The sequence below is a fragment of the Urocampus carinirostris genome, chromosome 1 (assembly GCF_059441175.1).
Source record: "Urocampus carinirostris isolate Australia breed hairy pipefish chromosome 1, RoL_Ucar_1.0, whole genome shotgun sequence".
In the NCBI taxonomy this organism is placed as follows: domain Eukaryota; kingdom Metazoa; phylum Chordata; class Actinopteri; order Syngnathiformes; family Syngnathidae; genus Urocampus; species Urocampus carinirostris.
In genome coordinates this window covers 65,722,171-65,742,531 of record NC_142349.1, presented here as the reverse complement: position 1 = coordinate 65,742,531, position 20,361 = coordinate 65,722,171, and the positions used below count along the sequence as shown (strand labels likewise).

The 20,361-nt window shown below is 41.1% G+C and overlaps 1 protein-coding gene across 1 annotated transcript in view; it reads right to left on the bottom strand.

Moving 5' to 3' along the window:
* Nucleotides 1-20,007, bottom strand: part of kcnn1a (potassium intermediate/small conductance calcium-activated channel, subfamily N, member 1a) — a 176,618-nt gene extending 156,611 nt beyond the window's left edge. The window contains exon 1 of the mRNA XM_088348762.1: nucleotides 18,869-20,007. Within this exon, the coding sequence (XP_088204888.1) occupies nucleotides 18,869-19,762 (894 nt within the window). The 5' untranslated portion in view covers nucleotides 19,763-20,007. The remainder of the gene's footprint in view (nucleotides 1-18,868) is intronic.
* Nucleotides 20,008-20,361: the final 354 nt, after the last annotated feature.

Genomic DNA, 20,361 nt, shown 5'->3' with positions numbered 1-20,361 from the left:
AAATAGAAAGACAGAAAGATAGAAGAGAAAAGAGCAAGAGAGAAAGAGAGAAGGCAACAAAGAGAGAAGGTGAAGGCAAGAGAGAGAGTGTAAGAGAGAAAAGGACAAAAGAGAGAGCAAAAGAAGGTAAAAAGACAGAGAGAGAGGGGGGAGAAGGAGGAAGAGAGATAGAGAAAAAGGGAGAGAGAGAAAAAGGGAGGGAGAGAGAGATAGAGAGAAATACAAGTATAGCGTTTGTGAGAGGCACCCTGCTTTGGCAACATCAAGTGGACCTATTTCAACCTGGAGCTCATTTTTCTCTTGCGCTTCTCTAAACGTTGTCTGGCAGCCTGGATTCAATCCCTTTGCGGGCCTGATCCGGCCCACGGGGCCGCCTGTTTGACACCCCTGCGCTAAGGGATTGAACCCGGCCCGCGAGACAATGCACAGAGAAGCACAAGACAAAAACAAGCTGCAGGTTGATGTTGCCAAAGACAGGTGCCTCTGACAAAGACGCTGTACTTGTATTTTTCTATCTCTCTCTCTCTCTCTCTCTCTCTCTCTTTCTCTCTCTTTCTCTCTCTTTCCTCCCTTTTTCTCTCACTCTGTGTCTCTCTCTCTCACTTTCTGTGTCGCTCTTTTTGTCTTTCTGTGTTTCTCTTTGTCTCTTCGTCCCTCTGTGTCATTTTACCTTCTCTTGCTCTCTTCCTCTTTTCATTTTCTCTCTCTTTTCTCTCTCTCTCTCTCTCTCTCTCTTGCTATCCCCTTCTCTCTTTCACCCCTTTTTCATTCTCCCCTTCTCTCTTTTTCTCTTTCTTTTTCTCTTTGGATTTCTTTCTTTCTATCTCTTTCTTCCCCTCTCTCACTATTTCTCTTTTCATTTATTTTTAGTTTCTAGCGTTCTCTCTCTCTCTCTCTCTCTTTCTTCCCTTTTTCTCTCACTCTCTGTGTCGCTCTTTTTCTCTTTCTGTGTTTCTCTTTGTCTCTTCGTCCCTCTGTGTCATTTTACCTTCTCTTGCTCTCTTCCTCTTTTCATTTTCTCTCTATTTTCTATCTTTCTCTCTCTCTTGCTATCCCCTTCTCTCTTTCACCCCTTTTTCATTCTCCCCTTCTCTCTCTTTTTTTCTTTCTTTTCTTTCTCTCTCTCTCTCACTCTCTCACTCTCTCTCTTTTTTTTTCTCTCTCTCTCTGTGTTGGGAGAGGCACCAGGCTTTGGCAACATCAAATGGACATATTTCAACCTGCAGCTCGTTTTTCTCTTGTGCTTCCCTCAGCGTTGTCTCGCAGGCCGGATTCAACCTCTTCCTGTTTTACACCCTTGGTTTGGACAATCAATTTCAAAGTTGATGTCTGAGAGCCTTCTAGAGGGCCTTGAGGAGACAACCCATTTCTGAAGAAAGGGAATCAGATTGATCCAAGTGATCGATTGGTCAAATTTTGGTCCAATTCGGAAGCGATATTAGAACATCGAGTTCTGTCTTTTCCGGGTTCTGCCGAACTTCCAAATACCAAGAAGCGGACCGAGTGGATCGCAGGTGGTCCGACGCCCCGCCTTTCGTTCCCGACACCATCTGTGCGATTTTTTTTTCAAATTCTCGTCTCGACTTGACCTCGCCCGGCACCTTGAACAAACGCTGACAGACAGCAGTTTCACCGAAACGACCCCTTATCCTTTTAATACTTATCCCGTCGGACGTCTCCAGGATTTTCTCAAGCGTCACGGTATCCAAACCGATGCGAACGCGCAATTGACCGCCCCCGGGTGGAAGTCGGACGATTGTTCTTTCGTTGAGTCTCGGACAAAAACGGGAAAGTGTCGAATGCAATGAAGGACAAACAGCCGTATTGTGCTGATTGGCTCCCTGACTCTTTTTAAACCCCCGTTTTCCAAGAGGAAGCCGTCAGACCGTCTGCAAACCTATGCTCTCAGCTAGGCAAGCTTTGTACTATCCGACATTATCCTGCCTTGTTTTTTCCTGACTGATACCTGTTGTCGACCTCTTTTCTGGACTCATTAGTGCCTTTGCTCCTCCGTCCCGGCCACCGACCTGTTTTGCCCTGTTTCCTGCCTAAAACCTGTTGCTGGCCTCTTTTCTGGACTCGTTAGTGCCTTTGCTCCTCTGTCCCGGCCATCGACCTGTTTTCTCGCTGTCTACGACAACCCCCGCTTCCCAAGACAACCCCCGCTTCCCACTTCCTTTCTGATACCTTTTGCCGACCTCTTTCTGGACCCGTTTCTGCTTTTGCTCCTCTGTCCCGGCTATCGACCTGTTTTGCCCTGTTTCCTGCCTGACACCTGTTGCCTACCTGTTTTCTGGACCCGTTTCTGTTTTGCTCCTCTGTCCCGGCCATCGACCTGTTTTCTCGCTGTCTCTGACTACCCTCGCTACCTACTTCCTGCCTGATACCTGTTGCCGACCTGTTTCTGGACCCGTTTCAGCTTTTGCTCCCCCGTCCTGGCCATCGACCTGTTTTACCCTGTTTCCTGCCTGATACCTGTTGCCGACCTGTTTCTGGACCCGTTTCTGCTTTTGCTCCCCTGTCCTGGCCATCGACCTGTTTTCTCGCTGTTTACGACTACCCTCGCTACCCACTTCCGCGTTCCTGCCATCAGCTACCCGTGACCGACGATCATCTCTTCAGCGCTGTTAGGACAGACAGAGACACAAAAACCTGCGGGAAGCGGAGAGGAGGCGGACTCGCCATCTACGTGAACACGAGGTGGTGTAACCCTGGACAAAAAGATTTCCATCTGCTGCAGGGACGTTGAACTTTTGGCCTAGCGTGTGACGTCATCCACTCCGCTGTTGCTAAACTAAAACACAGCACCCTGAGGCCATCCTGTTAATCTGTTAATAAACAACCAAGGATACTGCTGGAAGTGTGAATTTCCCTACGGGGATGAATAAAGTATCTATCTATCCATCTATCTATCTATCCATCCATCCATCCATCCATCCATTCATCTATCTATCTATCTATCTATCTATCCATCTCTCTATCTCTCTATCTCTCTATCTCTCCATCTCTCCATCTCTCCATCTATCTATCCATCCATCCATCCATGCTTGCATACATCCATCCATCCATCCATCCATCTATCTATCTATCTATCTATCTATCTCTCTATCTCTCTATCTCTCTATCTCTCTATCTCTCCATCTCTCCATCTATCTATCCATCCATCCATCCATGCTTGCATACATCCATCCATCCATCCATCCATCTATCTATCTATCTATCTATCCATCTCTCTATCTCTCTATCTCTCTATCTCTCCATCTCTCCATCTCTCCATCTATCTATCCATCCATCCATCCATGCTTGCATACATCCATCCATCCATCCATCCATCTATCTATCTATCTATCTATCCATCTCTCTATCTCTCTATCTCTCTATCTCTCCATCTCTCCATCTCTCCATCTATCTATCCATCCATCCATCCATGCTTGCATACATCCATCCATCCATCCATCCATCTATCTATCTATCTATCTATCTATCTCTCTATCTCTCTATCTCTCTATCTCTCTATCTCTCTATCCATCTATCTATCTATCTATCTCTCTATCTCTCTATCTCTCTATCCATCATCTATCATCTATAGTGAAACTAAATGGACTGTGTTTATATAGCGCTTTTCAATCACTGAAGACCTTCAAAGCGCTTTACAATGTGCTTCACACTTTCCCTTTCACACAGATTCACACACCAATAGCAGTGTCAACCATGCAAGGAAACTACCTCCTCATCAAGGCATTCAGTGTCTTGCCCAAGTAAACTTTGACATATAAAACACAGCAGCTGGGAATCGAACCTGCGACCTCTTAATCGCCAAACAAACACTTTAACTCCTGCACTACTGCCACCCAACTGACTCAAGTGGCACCAAAAAGAAAATCGTATTCTGTGAAATATTTGGCCAAAAAGCAGAACAAAAGTCTGTAAAGCGTTTAACCTATTGGCAGAAATGACATAAAACGTGAGGGAGGTGGAAGGAGGAAGCCGCGCATCTTTTTTGAATTTAGTGATTTGGAGTCAAACTGATGGAGACAAAGTGGGCATCAAAACCTTAAAATGCTGTTGGTGGGCATCTAATAAGAAGCTTGTCTGCTATTGGTTGGTGTCAGGTCATCATTAAGTTGCAAAACCCGTATTTGCTGAGTTGCCTCCCACTATGCCTCTTTCTCAGTTCTGAATCCCGTGCGCTTTGTTAGGACTTTGCAAGTCAGTGCTATAGAATATAGTTCTTTCGTCCTGTATCTATCGGCTATGGGTCCCAAGACCTGTATTGATACTAAAGGTAGAAGAAAAAATGATAACCATGAAAACGACGCTTGAGATTATCAAGAAGAGCAAATAAGACAAATGCATCGTTACCCTCGCTAAGGAATATGGCCGTACCCGATCGACGATCAGAACAATTATTTAAAAAAAAGACAGCAAAGTCGTCTAAGGGCATAAAGATTCTAATGAATGAAAGACTTCTAATCAATAATGATTTTGGGCATCCACCCACTAACTCCACCGTACCAGCTCAAGTCAAATCACACTAAAGGTCCTATTAATTCAATTGAAGTTTTCTTTTACAGCACATGCATGTTTATTTATAATGTTATATCACATATAAGTAGTGCTTACTACTTACGATTTTGTTACTCATGAGTATTTATACAGTATAAACAAGTTTAATGTATTTCTTTTCCTTTGGTACCAGGATACTAGAACATTTTAGCTAATTACCTAGATGTCCATCCCCAACATAATTCCACCCTAATATACCCTCCTCAGATCAGATTTGTCATAACCTATTATGCACTGTACGATTTAAGCCATTACATATAGGGTTGCAACAACTAATCGATTATTTGTCATTGAAATGGTAAATGGTAAATGGTCTGCATTTATAGAGCGTTAATGAAATTAATTATAATATATAAAATGTTTGGATACCTTTTCAAATTGAAATTGTGAATATTGTCCAAAAACAAGCTCGCTCATGATGGGCCATTGAGATTTTCCAGGAAATTTTATTTCTAACTGGCATGAGAATGTCATTGACAGGATCAGTGTCTTTAGGTTAGATACATGCACGGCAGCGCAGTGGTTAGCGCATGTGCGGCACAGTTCTAAGGTCTTGAGAACCTCCTGCGTGGGTTCAAATCCAGCTCCAGACTTCCTGTGCGGAGTTTGTATGTTCTCCCCGTGCTTGCGCGGGTTTCCTCCGGGCACTCCGGTTTCCTCCCACATTCCAAAAAAACATGCATTTCAGGTTGATTGGCCGGTCCAGGTTGTCCCTAGGTGTGAATGAGCGAGCGAGTTGTCTGTCCCCGAGTGCCCTGCGATTGGCTGGCAACCAGTTCAGGGTGTCCCCTGCCCACTGCCCGATGATTGCTGGGAGGGGCTCCAGCACCCCCGCGACCCTACTGAGGATAAGCGGTGCAGCTGATGAGATGATGAGATGAGACATGATCAATTCTTACGAAATGCAAAGGGGAATACATCGAGTGAAAAGTTTGTTAATTTGACTGTTACATCACTATCGACCAATCATGTTGCTGATCTTTGATACCCACACCCTTTACGGTGGATCTGCTTTGGTAACCTAGGAGTGTCATGATTACTGATGTGAATCACCTGTGCCCGGGTTCTGATTGGCTCCCTGTGACTATTTGAACCCAGTCCTGTCAATCCCCTGTTGTCAGTCTGTCTGCAAACCTCAGTATATACTAGGCAAGCCTTTTTCGACTCTGACTCCAACCTGTCCCGTTTTTGCTCCCATCTGTCTTCGGCTTTGACCCATTTTGATCCTGACCACGTCTGCTCTCCCGTTCTTGCTTACGACTTCTTTTTATCCCTGACTACGTCTACTGTCCCGTCCCGGCTTAAGACTCGTTTCCGACCCCGACCACGCCTTGCTCTCCCAGTCCCGGCTATCAACCTGTTTTGGCTCTCTACGGAAGATCCACTTCTGTGTTCGGATCACAATCCTAGTACGAGGGCGACTTGCTTCCCGCGTCCAGCGAACACCGGATCGTGAGCGCAGCCCTTCCTAATTCCTTCAATAAAACTGAGAAACGTAACGCAACTGGGTTTTGTTTCTGTTCTGGTCCTGACAAGGATATTTCATAAAACGAAAGATACTAGAAGAGATTGAAATTTCTTATTTGGGATCTGACCTGTTTCCTTTGTTCTTTGCTAGTTCAAAATCCATTGATGTCTTCTCTCCTTATTTTGAGTGTCTCCTAAGCTTTTAACTTATCAAATAGTAACAGCATGATAATAACATGATAGAAATGCATGATAAACTGATAGCTCCTAGTGCTAACCGGTAAGGAAAAATTAAGTTTAGACTTTTAAAAGCTTGGTTTATTATATTTACTAGCGGAAACTGTTTTTGGAATGTTCGGTATCAAAACTAGGGTATCAAAGATTCTTAGTTTTTTTTATAATAATATAGTGATACGTGTATTGTGTTTTTAATTTCGGACCCCTGCAAAGGGGATTACATCGAGTGAAAGTTTGTTAATTTGACTGTTATGTCACTATCGACCAATCGGGTTTCGGATCTTTGATAACCACACCCTTTAAGGCGGATCTGTTTTTGTAACCTAGGAGATTTCATAAAACGAAAGGTACTAGAAGAGATTGAAATTCCTTATTTGGGATCTGACCTGTTTCCTTTGTTCTTTGCTAGTTCAAAATCCATTGATGTCTTCTCTCCTTATTTTGAGTGTCTCCTAAACCCTAAATTTATCAAATTGTAACAGCATGATAATAACATGCTCTGTGGTTATTTTAGAAATGCATGATAAACTGATGGCCCGTAGTGCTAACCGGTTAGGAAAGATTAACTTTAGACTTTAAAAAGGTTGGTTTATTTAATTTACTACTGGTAACTGTTATTTGGTATGTTTGGTATCAAAATTGGGGTATGAAAGATTCTTAGTTGTTTTTATAATAATATAGGGGATTACATTGAGTGAAAGTTTGTTAATTTGACTGTCATTTCACTATCGACCAATCGTGTTGCTGATCTTTGATATCCACACCCTTTAAGGCGGATCTGTTTTGGTAACCTAGGAGATTTCATAAAACGAAAGGTACTAAAAGAGATTGAAATTCCTTATTTGGGATCTGACCTGTTTCCTTTGTTCTTTGCTAGTTCAAAATCCATTGATGTCTTCTCTCCTTATTTTGAGTGTCTCCTAAACTCTAAACCTATCAAATAGTAACAGCATGATAATAACATGCTCTGTGGTTATTTTAGAAATGCATGATTAAAAAGGTTGGTTTATTATATTTACTAGCGGAAACTGTTTTTTGGAATGTTCGGTATCAAAACTAGGGTATCAAAGATTCTTAGTTTTTTTTATAATAATATAGTGATACGTGTATTGTGTTTTTATTTTCGGACCCCTGCAAAGGGGATTACATCGAGTGAAAGTTTGTTAATTTGACTGTTATGTCACTATCGACCAATCGGGTTTCGGATCTTTGATAACCACACCCTTTAAGGCGGATCTGTTTTTGTAACCTAGGAGATTTCATAAAACGAAAGGTACTAGAAGAGATTGAAATTCCTTATTTGGGATCTGACCTGTTTCCTTTGTTCTTTGCTAGTTCAAAATCCATTGATGTCTTCTCTCCTTATTTTGAGTGTCTCCTAAACCCTAAATTTATCAAATTGTAACAGCATGATAATAACATGCTCTGTGGTTATTTTAGAAATGCATGATAAACTGATGGCCCGTAGTGCTAACCGGTTAGGAAAGATTAACTTTAGACTTTAAAAAGGTTGGTTTATTTAATTTACTACTGGTAACTGTTATTTGGTATGTTTGGTATCAAAATTGGGGTATGAAAGATTCTTAGTTGTTTTTATAATAATATAGGGGATTACATTGAGTGAAAGTTTGTTAATTTGACTGTCATTTCACTATCGACCAATCGTGTTGCTGATCTTTGATATCCACACCCTTTAAGGCGGATCTGTTTTGGTAACTTAGGAGATTTCATAAAACGAAAGGTACTAGAAAAGATTGAAATTCCTTATTTGGGATCTGACCTGTTTCCTTTGTTCTTTGCTAGTTCAAAATCCATTGATGTCTTCTCTCCTTCTTTTGAGTCTCCTAAACCCTAAACTTATCAAACTGTAACAGCATGATAATAACATGCTCTGTGGTTATTTTAGAAATGCATGATTAAAAAGGTCGGTTTATTATATTTACTAGCGGTAACTCTTTTTATAAAGCTAATTCAAATCAGATCTAGTCTGAGTTTGTTGATTACAATAATACTTCATATAAATTGCCCGTAGCGCCAAAATTCTGTCCTGGATATTTTTGAAACTTAAATCAATCCCAACTCTTTTTTTTTTCTCCACGTTACGTATCGACGAACACGCCAAAAGAGAGGCTGGCGATAACTCTCCCGCCTTTCCTTTCGACCTTTGGTGATTGAATGCCCGGAAGAGTTTATTTTATGAGGCCCTGCCCGACATCATTTACTCAGCATGTCTATATTCATGTTGTTATTTAGAATGTCTCCAACGAGCAGCGTAACTGTCTTCCCGGCACGTTTACCAACGATCCCTCTGAGGTTTTTTTACGATTTAGTCGTCGGATGCTATCGGGAGCCGGAAGTATCGGACCGATAATTGTCGAACCTGGAACGGACAAATGTGAATTATCACTTTTGAATGAATTGACTAATGCAAAGGTGTACGGCCTACAATTGTCATTTGTTTTTACAACAATTCTTTCACAAGATTTCCATTTCTTTTTTTTTCCTGACATATTTTGTCGCATAATACCGTATTTTCTGCACTATAAGGCGCACCTAAAAGCCTTTATTTTTTTCAAAAGCTGACCATGCGCCTTATAATACAGTGCGCCTTATATATGGATCTATAATAAGTCGCAAAGTCTTGCAACTAACTTGCAGCCGCCGACTCGATTTTCCCCCGAAGGCGAAGTAATCCGCGGTGTATGCTGGGATTTATTTACCGGCGTTTCATTGGCTAACCAATGTGTCAATCATCATTTGAATCGATCACTATTGGCTAAAGTTATTCGGAGGTCAAGGGGCGGATCCTTTTTATCATTTACAGGCTGGCATAGGCTTAAACGGCAAAACAAAGCCTGCAATTGGCCAAAAAAGATGAATGTGTATAGCACGTGGCTGACGGCATAGAGAAAGCATTTTTTACTATTCTGTATTTGTAAATATTTTATTCCCCTGGATTTACTAAACTCACGGATATAAGAGGACATTGGCTGCACATTATTATGAACACAACGACTTCGGTGAGCTACTCCGGCTATATATTATCCCTGTATCTTGTTTCAGACTGAACTCGATGTTTCTGTGATAAGCGGTGCAGATAATGGATGGAATGGAGTGTCTATTTTTAAATTCAACTCAATTCCAAGTGTTTATTGTCATATGCACAGTAAAGTTGCGAGCGAAAAAGAAAATAGAAACTAAGGAATGGTTGGCATTTCTTGAATCCCAAGACTTTAACCTTCCAAATGATGGAACGATGCATTTGAGTGACATCGTACAGACACCGCATCCGCACGTGTCTACGACACGTATTTGCTTCTTTGCAAGCTTTGGGAATGTTAAGGGGGTAATCAGTTGGACTGAATCATCTGACTGTTTTGTCCACGTTCCCATTGTAGCGCCTTATAATCCGGTGCGCCTTATGTATGTCAAAAATAGGACCAAAAACTATTTCTTGGGGGTGCGCCCTATAACCCGGTGCGCCTTATAGTGCGGAAAATACGGTACTAACATTTTGAGGGGCTTATTTAGTCGGTTGCACGATACAGATCTGTATTTAATCACATTTTTTTTGTGGAAGTACAATGTCGCTGGTTCGCGCCTCGGCCGAGTCATACCTAATTGGTAAAATGGCGGCGCCCTCTGTTGGCTGCGGCTGCATCGGCTCGCTACAACGGGTCAGGTGTATCGACATTTCGTTCTGTGTACATTGTTACAAAGAATGACAATACAAAGGAAATTATTATTATTATTATTATTATGTTGGCAACAAGATTGACTTGGTATAATTGGAAATTATTTGAATGCAACACAAACTTTTTCTTCTTTTTCCCTGTTTTTTTTTTCCTTTTTTTTAATCTGTTTTAAAAAAATCTCATTGTGTTTATTTTTTCCTAGGTGTTACTTTTTCTTTTTGTTCTCTATTTACTTTTTTCCTTTGTTTCTTTCTTTTCTTTTTTTCAGGCTGAATTTTTTCTTCTTTTTTTCTCTTCCTTTTGTCCTTTTTTCTCAGCTTTACACTACTTTTTCATTTTGGTATTTTTTTCTTTTTTGGTCTATTCCCCCTTCCTTTAAGTAATTTTGTGCATAATTTTACATTATATTTGGTCATATAGGGATGAAAGAAGCAAAAACAACCCGAAGAGCCGTTTAGGACCTGAAAGAGCCAGTTCCTTTTAGTGAGCCGAGTCGAAGAAGCCGGTTCTCAAAAACTTTAAAAACTTAGCAGCTTAGAGGGAACACTGCAGCTAAGCAATGCCACTTGATGAGAATGAGTGGTATATTTATTCGTAAACGCTTGCAATGGAGAATGCTTTATTACCCTTGTAATGTAGAAATGCTCCTACTTTTTTTAATTAAACACTTGAAATGAAGAATGCTTTATAAATGTGTTTTTTTCTTACTATTAAAAGCTCGCAATGAAGAAAAGTTTATGAATGTGTCTATTTTGTTGTCGTTATGTGCTTGTTATGAAGAATGCTTTATTAATGCCTAAATTTCTTTAAATATTGAGGGTTTGATAATAATGAGTGCTATATTTATTTGGAAACACTTGAAATGACGAATGCTTTATAATGTGTCTTTTTCTAACTAGTAAATGCTCGCGATTAAGTTTTCTTTATAAACGTGTCCATTTTCTTGTTATTAAATGCTTGACAACGCGCTTCGATGCCTCTATTTTCAAAGTTTTAAATGTTTGCAATGAAGAATGCTTTATCAATGCTTCTATTTTTCTGGTTATGGAGGGCTTAATAAGAATGAGTGCTTTATTTATTTGGAAACGCTTGAAATGAAGAATGCTTTATAAATGTGTATTTTTCTAACTTTTAAATGGTTGCCATGGAGAAAGCTTTATAAAATGTTCAAGTTAATAAATGCTTGTTATGAAGAATGCTTTATTAATACCTCATTTTTGTAGTTGTTCAGGGTTTGATAAAAATGAGTGCTATATTTGTTTTGAAACACTTAAAATGACGAATGCTTTATAATGTATGCTTTATAAACGAGTCTATTTTCTTCTTATTAAACACTTGTTATGAAGAAGGCGCTTAAAGGCTTCTATTTTCTAGTTATAAAATGCTTGCAATGAAGATTGCTTTAATAATTGTTCCATTTTTATAGCTATTAAGGGCTTGATAAGAATGAGTGTTATATTTCTTTTTGAAACACTTGAAATGACGAATGCTTTATAATGTGTCTATTTCTATATAGTAAAGGCTCGTTATGAAGTATGCTTGAAAGGGGTTGATAAGAATAAGTGCTACGGTATATTTATTTTGAAAGGCTTGAAATGAAGAATGCTTTATAAATGTGCCCTTTTTCCAACTATTAAATGCTTTCGATGAAGAATGCTTTATTAATGCTTCTATTTTTCTGTTTATTGAAAGCTTGACAAGAATGAGTTCTATATTCATTTTGAAACACTTGAAATGAAGAATGCTTTATAAATGTGTCTTTTTCTTACTATTAAATGGTTGCAATGAAGAAAACTTTATAAATGTGTCGATTTTCTTGTTATTAAATGCTTGTTATGAAGAATGCTTTATCAATGCCTAAATTTCTATAGTGATTGAGGGTTTGATAAGAATAAGTGCTATATTGATTTTGAAACACTTGAAATGACGAATGCTTTATAATGTGTGTTTTATAAATGCTCGCAATTAAGTATGCTTTATAAACTTGTCCATTTTCTTGTCATTAAATGCTTGAAGAACGCACTTCAACGCCTCTATTTTCAAAGTTTTAAATGTTTGCAATGAAGAATGCTTTATCAATGCTTCTATTTTTTCAGTTATTGGCTCGATAAGCATGAGTGCTATATTTATTTTAAAACGCTTGAGAAGAAGAACGTGATTCAACGCTTCTATTTTCTAGTTATTATTGCTTTATCAATGTGTATATTTTTGTCATGTCCAGCATGGTCGCCGTGGCGACCGGCTGGCCCCGTCCCCTGGGCACCAGCTGTAGCAGATCGTCTAATTTGCATGTGTGCTTCTTAAAGGCGGGTTTTGGGGATTGCGGTTGCTGGTTCATTGCGTTTTCTGTTCTGCATTCATCTGTTCTGTCTGACTTGAGGAAACCTGTGTTTGCCCGTTCTGAGTAAAAGCCTGTTTTGTGAGTATTCCTAGTCGAAGTTCCTGTTTGCCTGTAAGCCTGTTTTTGATTTGTTTTGACCCCGAGTGTTGGACAACTTTTATTTTGCTAAATAAAAGTAACTGGTCGTTACGCGATTGAGTTCATCCTTCCTGCCTCCTGCCTCCGATCTGTTCCGGTCCCGTGACAATTTTCTTGTTATTAAACGTTTGCAATGACGAACACCCGCCTCTATTGTCTATTATTAAATGCCTGCCATGAAGCATGCTTTATTAATGCTTCTATTTTTCTGGTTATTGAGGGCTTCATAAAAATGAGTGCTGTAATTATTATGAAACTGATGAAATGAAGAATGTTGTATAAGTGTATTTTTCTTACTATTAAATACTTGCAATGAAGATTGCTTTATTATTCTAGTTGGTAAGGGCTCGATAACAATGAGTGCTATATTTATTTTGAAACGCTTGCAATCAAAAATGCTTCTTAATGCTTCAATGTTTCTAGTTATTGAGGGATTGATGAGAATGAGCGCTATATTTATTTGGAAACACTTGAAATGAAGAGGGCTTTATGAATCTTTTTCCAACCAATGTTTGCAATGAAGAATGCTTTATGAATGTTTTTATATTCTGGTTATTATTATTGCTATTTTTAGTTTTTATTTGTGATTACACTTTCAATACAGATATATATTTTTTTTTATTAATGAAAGGCTTCCAATGATTTTTAATACATTGTTAAATGCTTGCAATGGCGAATGATTTGTTATAAAATGCCTAAAATTGAGAATTATTATAATACCAGGGTTGATTTATGTATTTGTTGCTGTGACATGAAATTAGTAAATCATTATTTTTTTGTTTAGATCACAGGTGTCAAACAGGCGGCCCGCGGGCCACATCAGGCCCGCTAAGGGATTGAATCCGGCCCGCGAGACGACACTCAGAGAAGCGCAAGAGAAAAACAAGCTGCAGGTTGAAATAGGTCAACTTGATGTTGCCAAAGCCAGGTGCCTCGAACAAAGACTCTGTACTTGTATTTATTTATTTCTCTCTCCCTCACCCCTTTTCTTTCTCTCTGTCTCTCTCTCACCCCTTTTCTCTCTCTCTCTGTCACTCTCTCTCACCCCTTTTCTCTATCTCTGTCTGTCTCTCTCTCTCTCACCCCTTTTCTCTCTCTCTCTGTCTATCTCTCTCACCCCTTTTCTCTCTCTCTCTGTCTCTCTCTCTCACCCCTTTGTCTCTCTCTCACCCCTTTTCTCTCTCTCACCCCTTTTCTCTCTCTCTCTCTCTCTTGTCTCTCTCTCACCCCTTTTCTCTCTCTCTCTCTCCCTCTCTCTCTCTCACCCCTTTTCTCTCTCTCTCTCCCTCTCTCTCTCACCCCTTTTCTCTCTCTCTGGCTCTCTCTCACCCCTTTTCTCTCTCTCTGGCTCTCTCTCACCCCTTTTCTCTCTCTCTCTGTATCTCTTTTTCTATTTCTCTATGTCTTTTAATCTCTTTTACTCTAACTTCCTTTTTTCCTTTTCTCTCTTTTCCTTCTTCATACCCTTCGCGCTTTTCCTCTTTTCTCTCCTTCTGTCTTTCTATTTCTCTTTGGATTTCTTTCTTTCTCTCTCTCTCTCTCTCTATCTTTCTTTGTCCCACCCTCTCTCCTTTTCCCTCCCTCTTTCTCTTATTTCTTTATCTCTTTTTCTTTCTCTTTAATCTACTAGTCCGGCCCCCGACAGAATGGTTATTCTATCGTGTGGCCCCTGAGTCAAAATGAGTTTGACACCCCTGGTTTAGATTATTTGTCTGTGTGCAAAACAGATTGTGTTGGGCAAATAATTCCCCAGTGATAGGTCATTGAGATTTTCTGAGAAATTTGATTTTTAAATGTTAGATGTTTACTCCTCCTATTAAGAGCCTTTTTATCATTTTAACTAGGTAATAACATGATAATAACAAAGTAATAACACAGTAACAACACAAGTTGTTATTTTAGAAAAGCATATCAAACTGTTAGCACTCAAGCTAATCAGTAGCAACCAAAGTAGCTCTCAGCTTCAATAAGGTTTCGTGACCCCTGATTATGAAAAAAACCAAAACAAATTCTTTCTCCTCCGCATTGAGTCGGATGCTGACAGTAGATGTGTAACTCTTATTTTTTTCCTACATGTCTAATTTCTTAAATGCTAAACAAAGAAAGTTGGGCTAAATTGAAGCAGAACCAAAGTAAAAAACAATGTGTTTGTGCTCGGATTCATATCTTCTTTATCCTCCGCGTTGACTGAGTTGCTAACAGAAGTTGTGAAATTATTCGTTTCATAAATGCAAAACCGAGAGAGTCGGGATGATTTCAAACGGGATCAAACTAAAATAATGTTTTTGTGCCTTGATTTGTATGTTCTTTATCCTCCGCATAGAACAGGTCGCTTACTGTAGTTGTGTCTGCTCTGCTACCTACTTAAGTGAAAAACCGAACGAGTTAAGATTCATGTGAACTGGAATAAACCAATAAAACAATGATTGTGCCTAGATGTGTATACTCTTTATCCTCAGCGTTGATACGTCTATACAGCATCATCTCCAGACAGAAGAGTAGCTTCAGCGAAAGACTGCTGTCACAGTCTTGTTCCACGGACAGAGTGAGGAGATCATTTCTCCCTCATGCCATGAGGCTCTTGAACTCCACCCGGGGGAGTAAAAGCCCACATTAAACCCCACCCCCACATTTGCATATCACCCTATTTTATTACAGTGTGTATTTTCCGTAACAGTATTTAAATGCTCTTCTTTAATACGTTATATTAGGTAGTTTTGTATTCTATACCTTTTATTTTATTTTTAACACAAGGATAATGTTGGAAGTGTGAATTTCCCTACGGGGATAATTAAAGTATCTATCTATCTATTTATCTAAGTGCAAAACCGAGGGAGTTGATCTGAATTCAAACCAAAATAAACCAAAAAATGCTTTTTCCTTAGTTCATATGTTCTCTATCCTCTGTAGGGAATTGAATTCACAGTAGAATTCTTTTTAATTTGCATACAGACGCAAAACAGATTTAAGCTGAATTCGACAATTGTGGCACTATGTTTGTGCCGAGATTCATCCTCCTTATATTCCGTCTTAATAAAGTAGTAGTTGTGAAACTTTTCATTTTATTTTGCATGGCTATACTTCCTCAAGTGCAAAACAGAGATGATAGGGTGAATAAAAACGGAACTTAACCAAAAAAAGAGAATATTTGTGTCATGTCCTGCACGGTTGTCATGGCGCCCAGCTGGCCCCGCCCCTTGACACCAGCTGACCTGCATTTCCTGGTTACTCCTATGAGTACCGTATTTTCCGCACTATAAGGCGCACCTAAAAGCCTTTATTTTTTTCAAAAGCTGACCATACGCCTTATAATACAGTGCGCCTTATATATGGATCAATATTAAGTCGCAAAGTCTTGCAACTTAGGCAAGCAGCCGCCGACTAGATTTTCCCCCGAAGGCGAAGTCGTCCGCGGTGTATGTTGGGATTTATATACCGGGGTTTCATTTCCTAACCAATGTGTCAATCATCATTTGAATCAGTCACTATTGGCTGAAGTTATTCGGAGGAAAAGGGGGCGGATCCTTTTTATCATTTACAGGCTCGCATAGGCTAAAGGGGCGAAACAAAGCCTGCAATTGGCCGAAAAGATACTTTTTTGTATTTGTAAATATTTGACTCTCCTGGATTTACTACACTCACGGTTGTAAGAAGACCATGGTTACGTATCATTATTAAAAGTGATGGCTGCAAGAGAACTTAGGTGAGCTATGCGGCTTTATATTTTCCCGGTATCTTGTTTTAGAACGACCTTGATGTTTCTGTGATGAGTCTATTTTTAAACTAAAAAGTGTTTATTGTCATATGCACAGTAAATAACCCTGTTTCCCTGCACAATACAATTCTTACTTTGCTGTCCACACAGTTGCCAGCAAAAAATAAAATGGAAACTAAGAAATGTTTGTTTGGTGACATCGTACAGACACTGTTTCCGCACCTGTCTGAGACACGTATTTGCTTCTTTCCAAGCTTTCGGAATGTTAAGGGGGTAATAAGTATGACGTTCCCATTGTAGTGCCTTATAGTCCGGTGCGCCTTATGTATGGAAAATATAGGACCAAAAACTGTTTTTGGGGGTTGCGCCCTATAACCCGGTGCGCCTTCTAGTGCGGAAAATACGGTACTTAAACGCTTTTGGAACTGCCCTTTGCCAGATGGTTGTTTACCCTTGTTGAAAACCTGTTCATGCCTGTTTGATACCTGTTATTCTTGTAGTGCTTGTTGGACTTTGTTGCACTTCGGTGTAACACTCTGAGAGATTCCTGCAAGTTGTGTTTAATCCCGTTAAATGCCTAGTCTGTAGTTCTGCCTGCATTTGATCCTGCTTTGTTTTGTTTTTGGTCCGTTTGTGTGTTGGACAACTTTTCTTTCTCAATTCAAGTGACAGATCGTCTACGCAAATGAGTTCCAACTTCCTGCTTCCTGACCCGCTTTGTGACAGTTTGTGCCAAGATTCATGTGTTCTTCATCATCCTCATTGACTGAGATGTTTGTAGTACAGACGCTCCCCTACTAACGATCATTCGACTTACGAAAAAACGGTAGATACGAACATTTTTTTCGGGATGTCTAAAAATATCCGGACATTGCTGTAAGTTAGATTTTGTATTGCGTGGACGTTACTGTAGTGCACCTTTGTGCCCATTCATATGTTCTTTATCCTCTGCATTGACTGACTCGGTTACCATAGTTCATCTGCATACCTACTCTATTAAATAGAACCAACTAAATATGTATTTGTGCCTATTCATATGTTATCCTCTGCATTGATTGACTCGGTTACAGTAGTAGTGAAACTTTTGCTTTTCATCTGCATAGCTACTCTCTTAAAGAAACCCACTAAATAAGCCTTTGTGCCTATTCATATGTTCTTTATCCTCTGCATTGACTGACTTGGTTTCAGCAGTTTGGCAACTTTTCTTTATTATCTGCAGATACTCTCTTAGGTAAATTCAAATAGAACCAATTAAAAATGCATTTGTGCCTAGTCATACGTTCTTTATCCTCTGCATTGACTGACTTACATAGTAACCGTGAAACTTTTCTCTTTCATCTGCATAGCTATTTTCTTTTAGTTGAATTAAAATAAAACCGAGAAAATATACCTTGGTGCCTATTCATATGTTATTTATCCTCTGTATTGACTTTTTTCAGTAACTTTTTTTCATCACCTTTCTTTGTCATCTGCAAAGCTATTTTCTTAGTTGAATTAAAATAGAACCGACGAAACATACCTTCGTGCCTATTCATATTTTCTTTATCCTCTGCATTGACTGACTTGGTTATAGCAGTTGTGCAACTTTTCTGTTTTATCTACAAAGGTACTTTCTTAGTTGATTTAAAATAGAACCAACTAAATACACATTTGTGCCTATTCATATGTTCTTTATGCTCTGCATTGACTGACTTGGATACAGTAGCTGTAAAACTTCTCTGTTTCACCTGCATAACTACTCTCTTAGTAGAATTAAGAAAGAACCAACTAAAATGTCTTCGTGCCTATTCATATGTTATCCTCTGCATTGACAGGACTCGGTTACAGTAGTTGTGAAACTTGGCTTTCTCATCTGCATAGCTACTCTCTTAAAGAAACCCACGAAATAAGCCTTCGTGCCTATTCATACGTTCTTTATCCTCTGCATCGACTCACTTGGTTACAGCAGTTTTCTTTCTTATCTGCAAAGCTACTCTCTTAGGTAAATTCAAATAGAACCGACTAAAAATGCCTTTGTGCCTATTCATATGTTTTTTTATCCTCTGCATTGATCGACTTTTTACAGTAACTATGAAACTATTATTTTTCATCTGCATAGCTACTTTCATAGTTGAATTATCGACAAAATATGCCCATGTGCCTATTCCTATGTCTTCATCCTCGGCATTGAGTGACTCCATTACCGTAGTTGTGAAACTCCTCTTTTCCGACCATGCAGTTGCAAAACAGAGTGATATTTACTCAATTCATACAAAACAAACCAAAAAAAAAGAATATTCCTGCCTGGATTCATTGGCTGCGACTCGCAAGCGCTATGCGCGCTCGGAGGAATGCGGAGGCCCGGCGGCACGCATGCAGCGAGCGCCAGGTGTGATCGCAGCCGGCTGACAAAACCCAAACACGAAAAAAGCTTTTCTCCTTGTCTGGCAGCAACAAAAGACGCTTTTGTTTCGCAGGGATCGCCTGCCACGGGAGCCTCATTTGAATATTTCAGTGAGGCTGTGTTGCGCGCTGGAGCAAAACAACACCGCGACACGGAACAGGTGTGTGAGGCCAACTGAAACATATTTCCTCGCAGATAAGACCTGTGACGTATTTTTTATTTTTTTTTTCCCAAAAGGTTTGGAGAAAAAAGCAGATTGAGGCCAGGCGTGGTCATTGAGGATAGAAAATGTGCGCTTGTCAATGCCTATTACGACACGGGTGTACCTTGTGAAGCTCGATGCGGATCCTCTCCTCTCCTTTATGCGGGCTGTCGGGCCACAGGTGATAGCTGGAGCCGTAGTTGGGGCTCTCTCTGCCAGGGTCCTCGGTGGGGGTCCGCGGGCACTTGTCGGCTTCTTGCGGGGCGCTTTGCCGCTGTTGGCGCAGCGGCGGCGGAGCCTGTTGGCTCCTACATAGCTCGGCGCCGGGGCCGCTGGCGCAGTGGTTGACGGGCAAACTACTGCCCACCAGGAGCTGCTGCCGCGCTCTCAACGGCGGGAGGTGTTGCTCCTGTAGCTCCGTGCACCTTTTCTGGGAGTTTGCACGGATTCCTTCAGGGGAGGAGTCCCTCGGTGGGAGGCTTGGATGACAGTGCTGCTGTTGCTGCTGCAATTGCCTGCGCTCTCCTCCTGCTGCTCCTCCTCCTCCCCTGCAGCGTTCCACGATGCTCGCCTGTTGGTAATGACTGGCGCTCCTTCCCAGACGATCTCCTCGTTTGGATTCCCGAGAAAACAGCAGTGAGGAGGAGGAGGCGTTCGGCGGCGGTAGAGGTGGGGGTGCGGGTGGGGAGGGCTGCGGTGGCGGTGCGGCGTGAGGGTGATGCTGCCGCTGCTGCTGCTGCTGCTGCTGCTGCCGGTTTTGTGAATGGTTCGAGTCCTGCGTGGAAACGCTGCAGTGGCAGCTGGGAAAAAACGGAACCCAGGGGTCCTGATGCCGCGCGTCTCGAGCGGGTTGGCTCACGCACGGGAGCTCCTGCAGGCTCCGGCGGTGTGCGTCGCTAGCGGAGGCGCGGTGCGAGGAGGGCGGGGGCGGCAGGCTGAAAACAGGCGCGTCCGGCTCCGGGGTGGATTGGCCGCCGGTTGGCTTTTGCTTTGGGGCTCCCGCGTAGCGATGCCGCATCCCCTCGACGGCCGAGGCTGGCTGTGCTGGCTCCGTGGATGTGCAGCAGAGCTCCGGCGCCCGCTCATCGCGGCCGGGCCGGCGGAAGAGGAGCGGCTCGTATCATTGGTGGCTCCTGCCTTCCAACGTCACCGTTTGCTTGCAAAACGCCGTCTTCCCGCTTCCCTATGCGTACAGGTTGCAGGACGCCGAGACGGAAGAAATTCGATCGTCCGGATCCACTTTGGAGCGCGTTGCCATAACCGCCCTGCGTTGTCAGAAATCACTTTTATTGCCACGTCACTGTGCGCCCCCCCCAAATATCAACACCCGAGCAGCTTTCAATAAAGCTTTTTTTTTCTATATCCATACAACCAACCTATCTTAAATTATTCATCTCCTGGGTTCGCGTTACCTCGCTCAAGGATTTAAAGTGTCCGATCCGATTTTGATATCGGATATCGGTCTGATATGAGCACCCCCCCAAAAAAAAGTGAATCGGTCTTATACAAGCAGTCCGTTCCGTTCTCTGCTCCTGATCTTCTCTCCAGCAACGTTTGGATGAGACGACGTGATCAAAACAACTTTTTGTCTGGGAAATAAATAAATAAATAAAACGT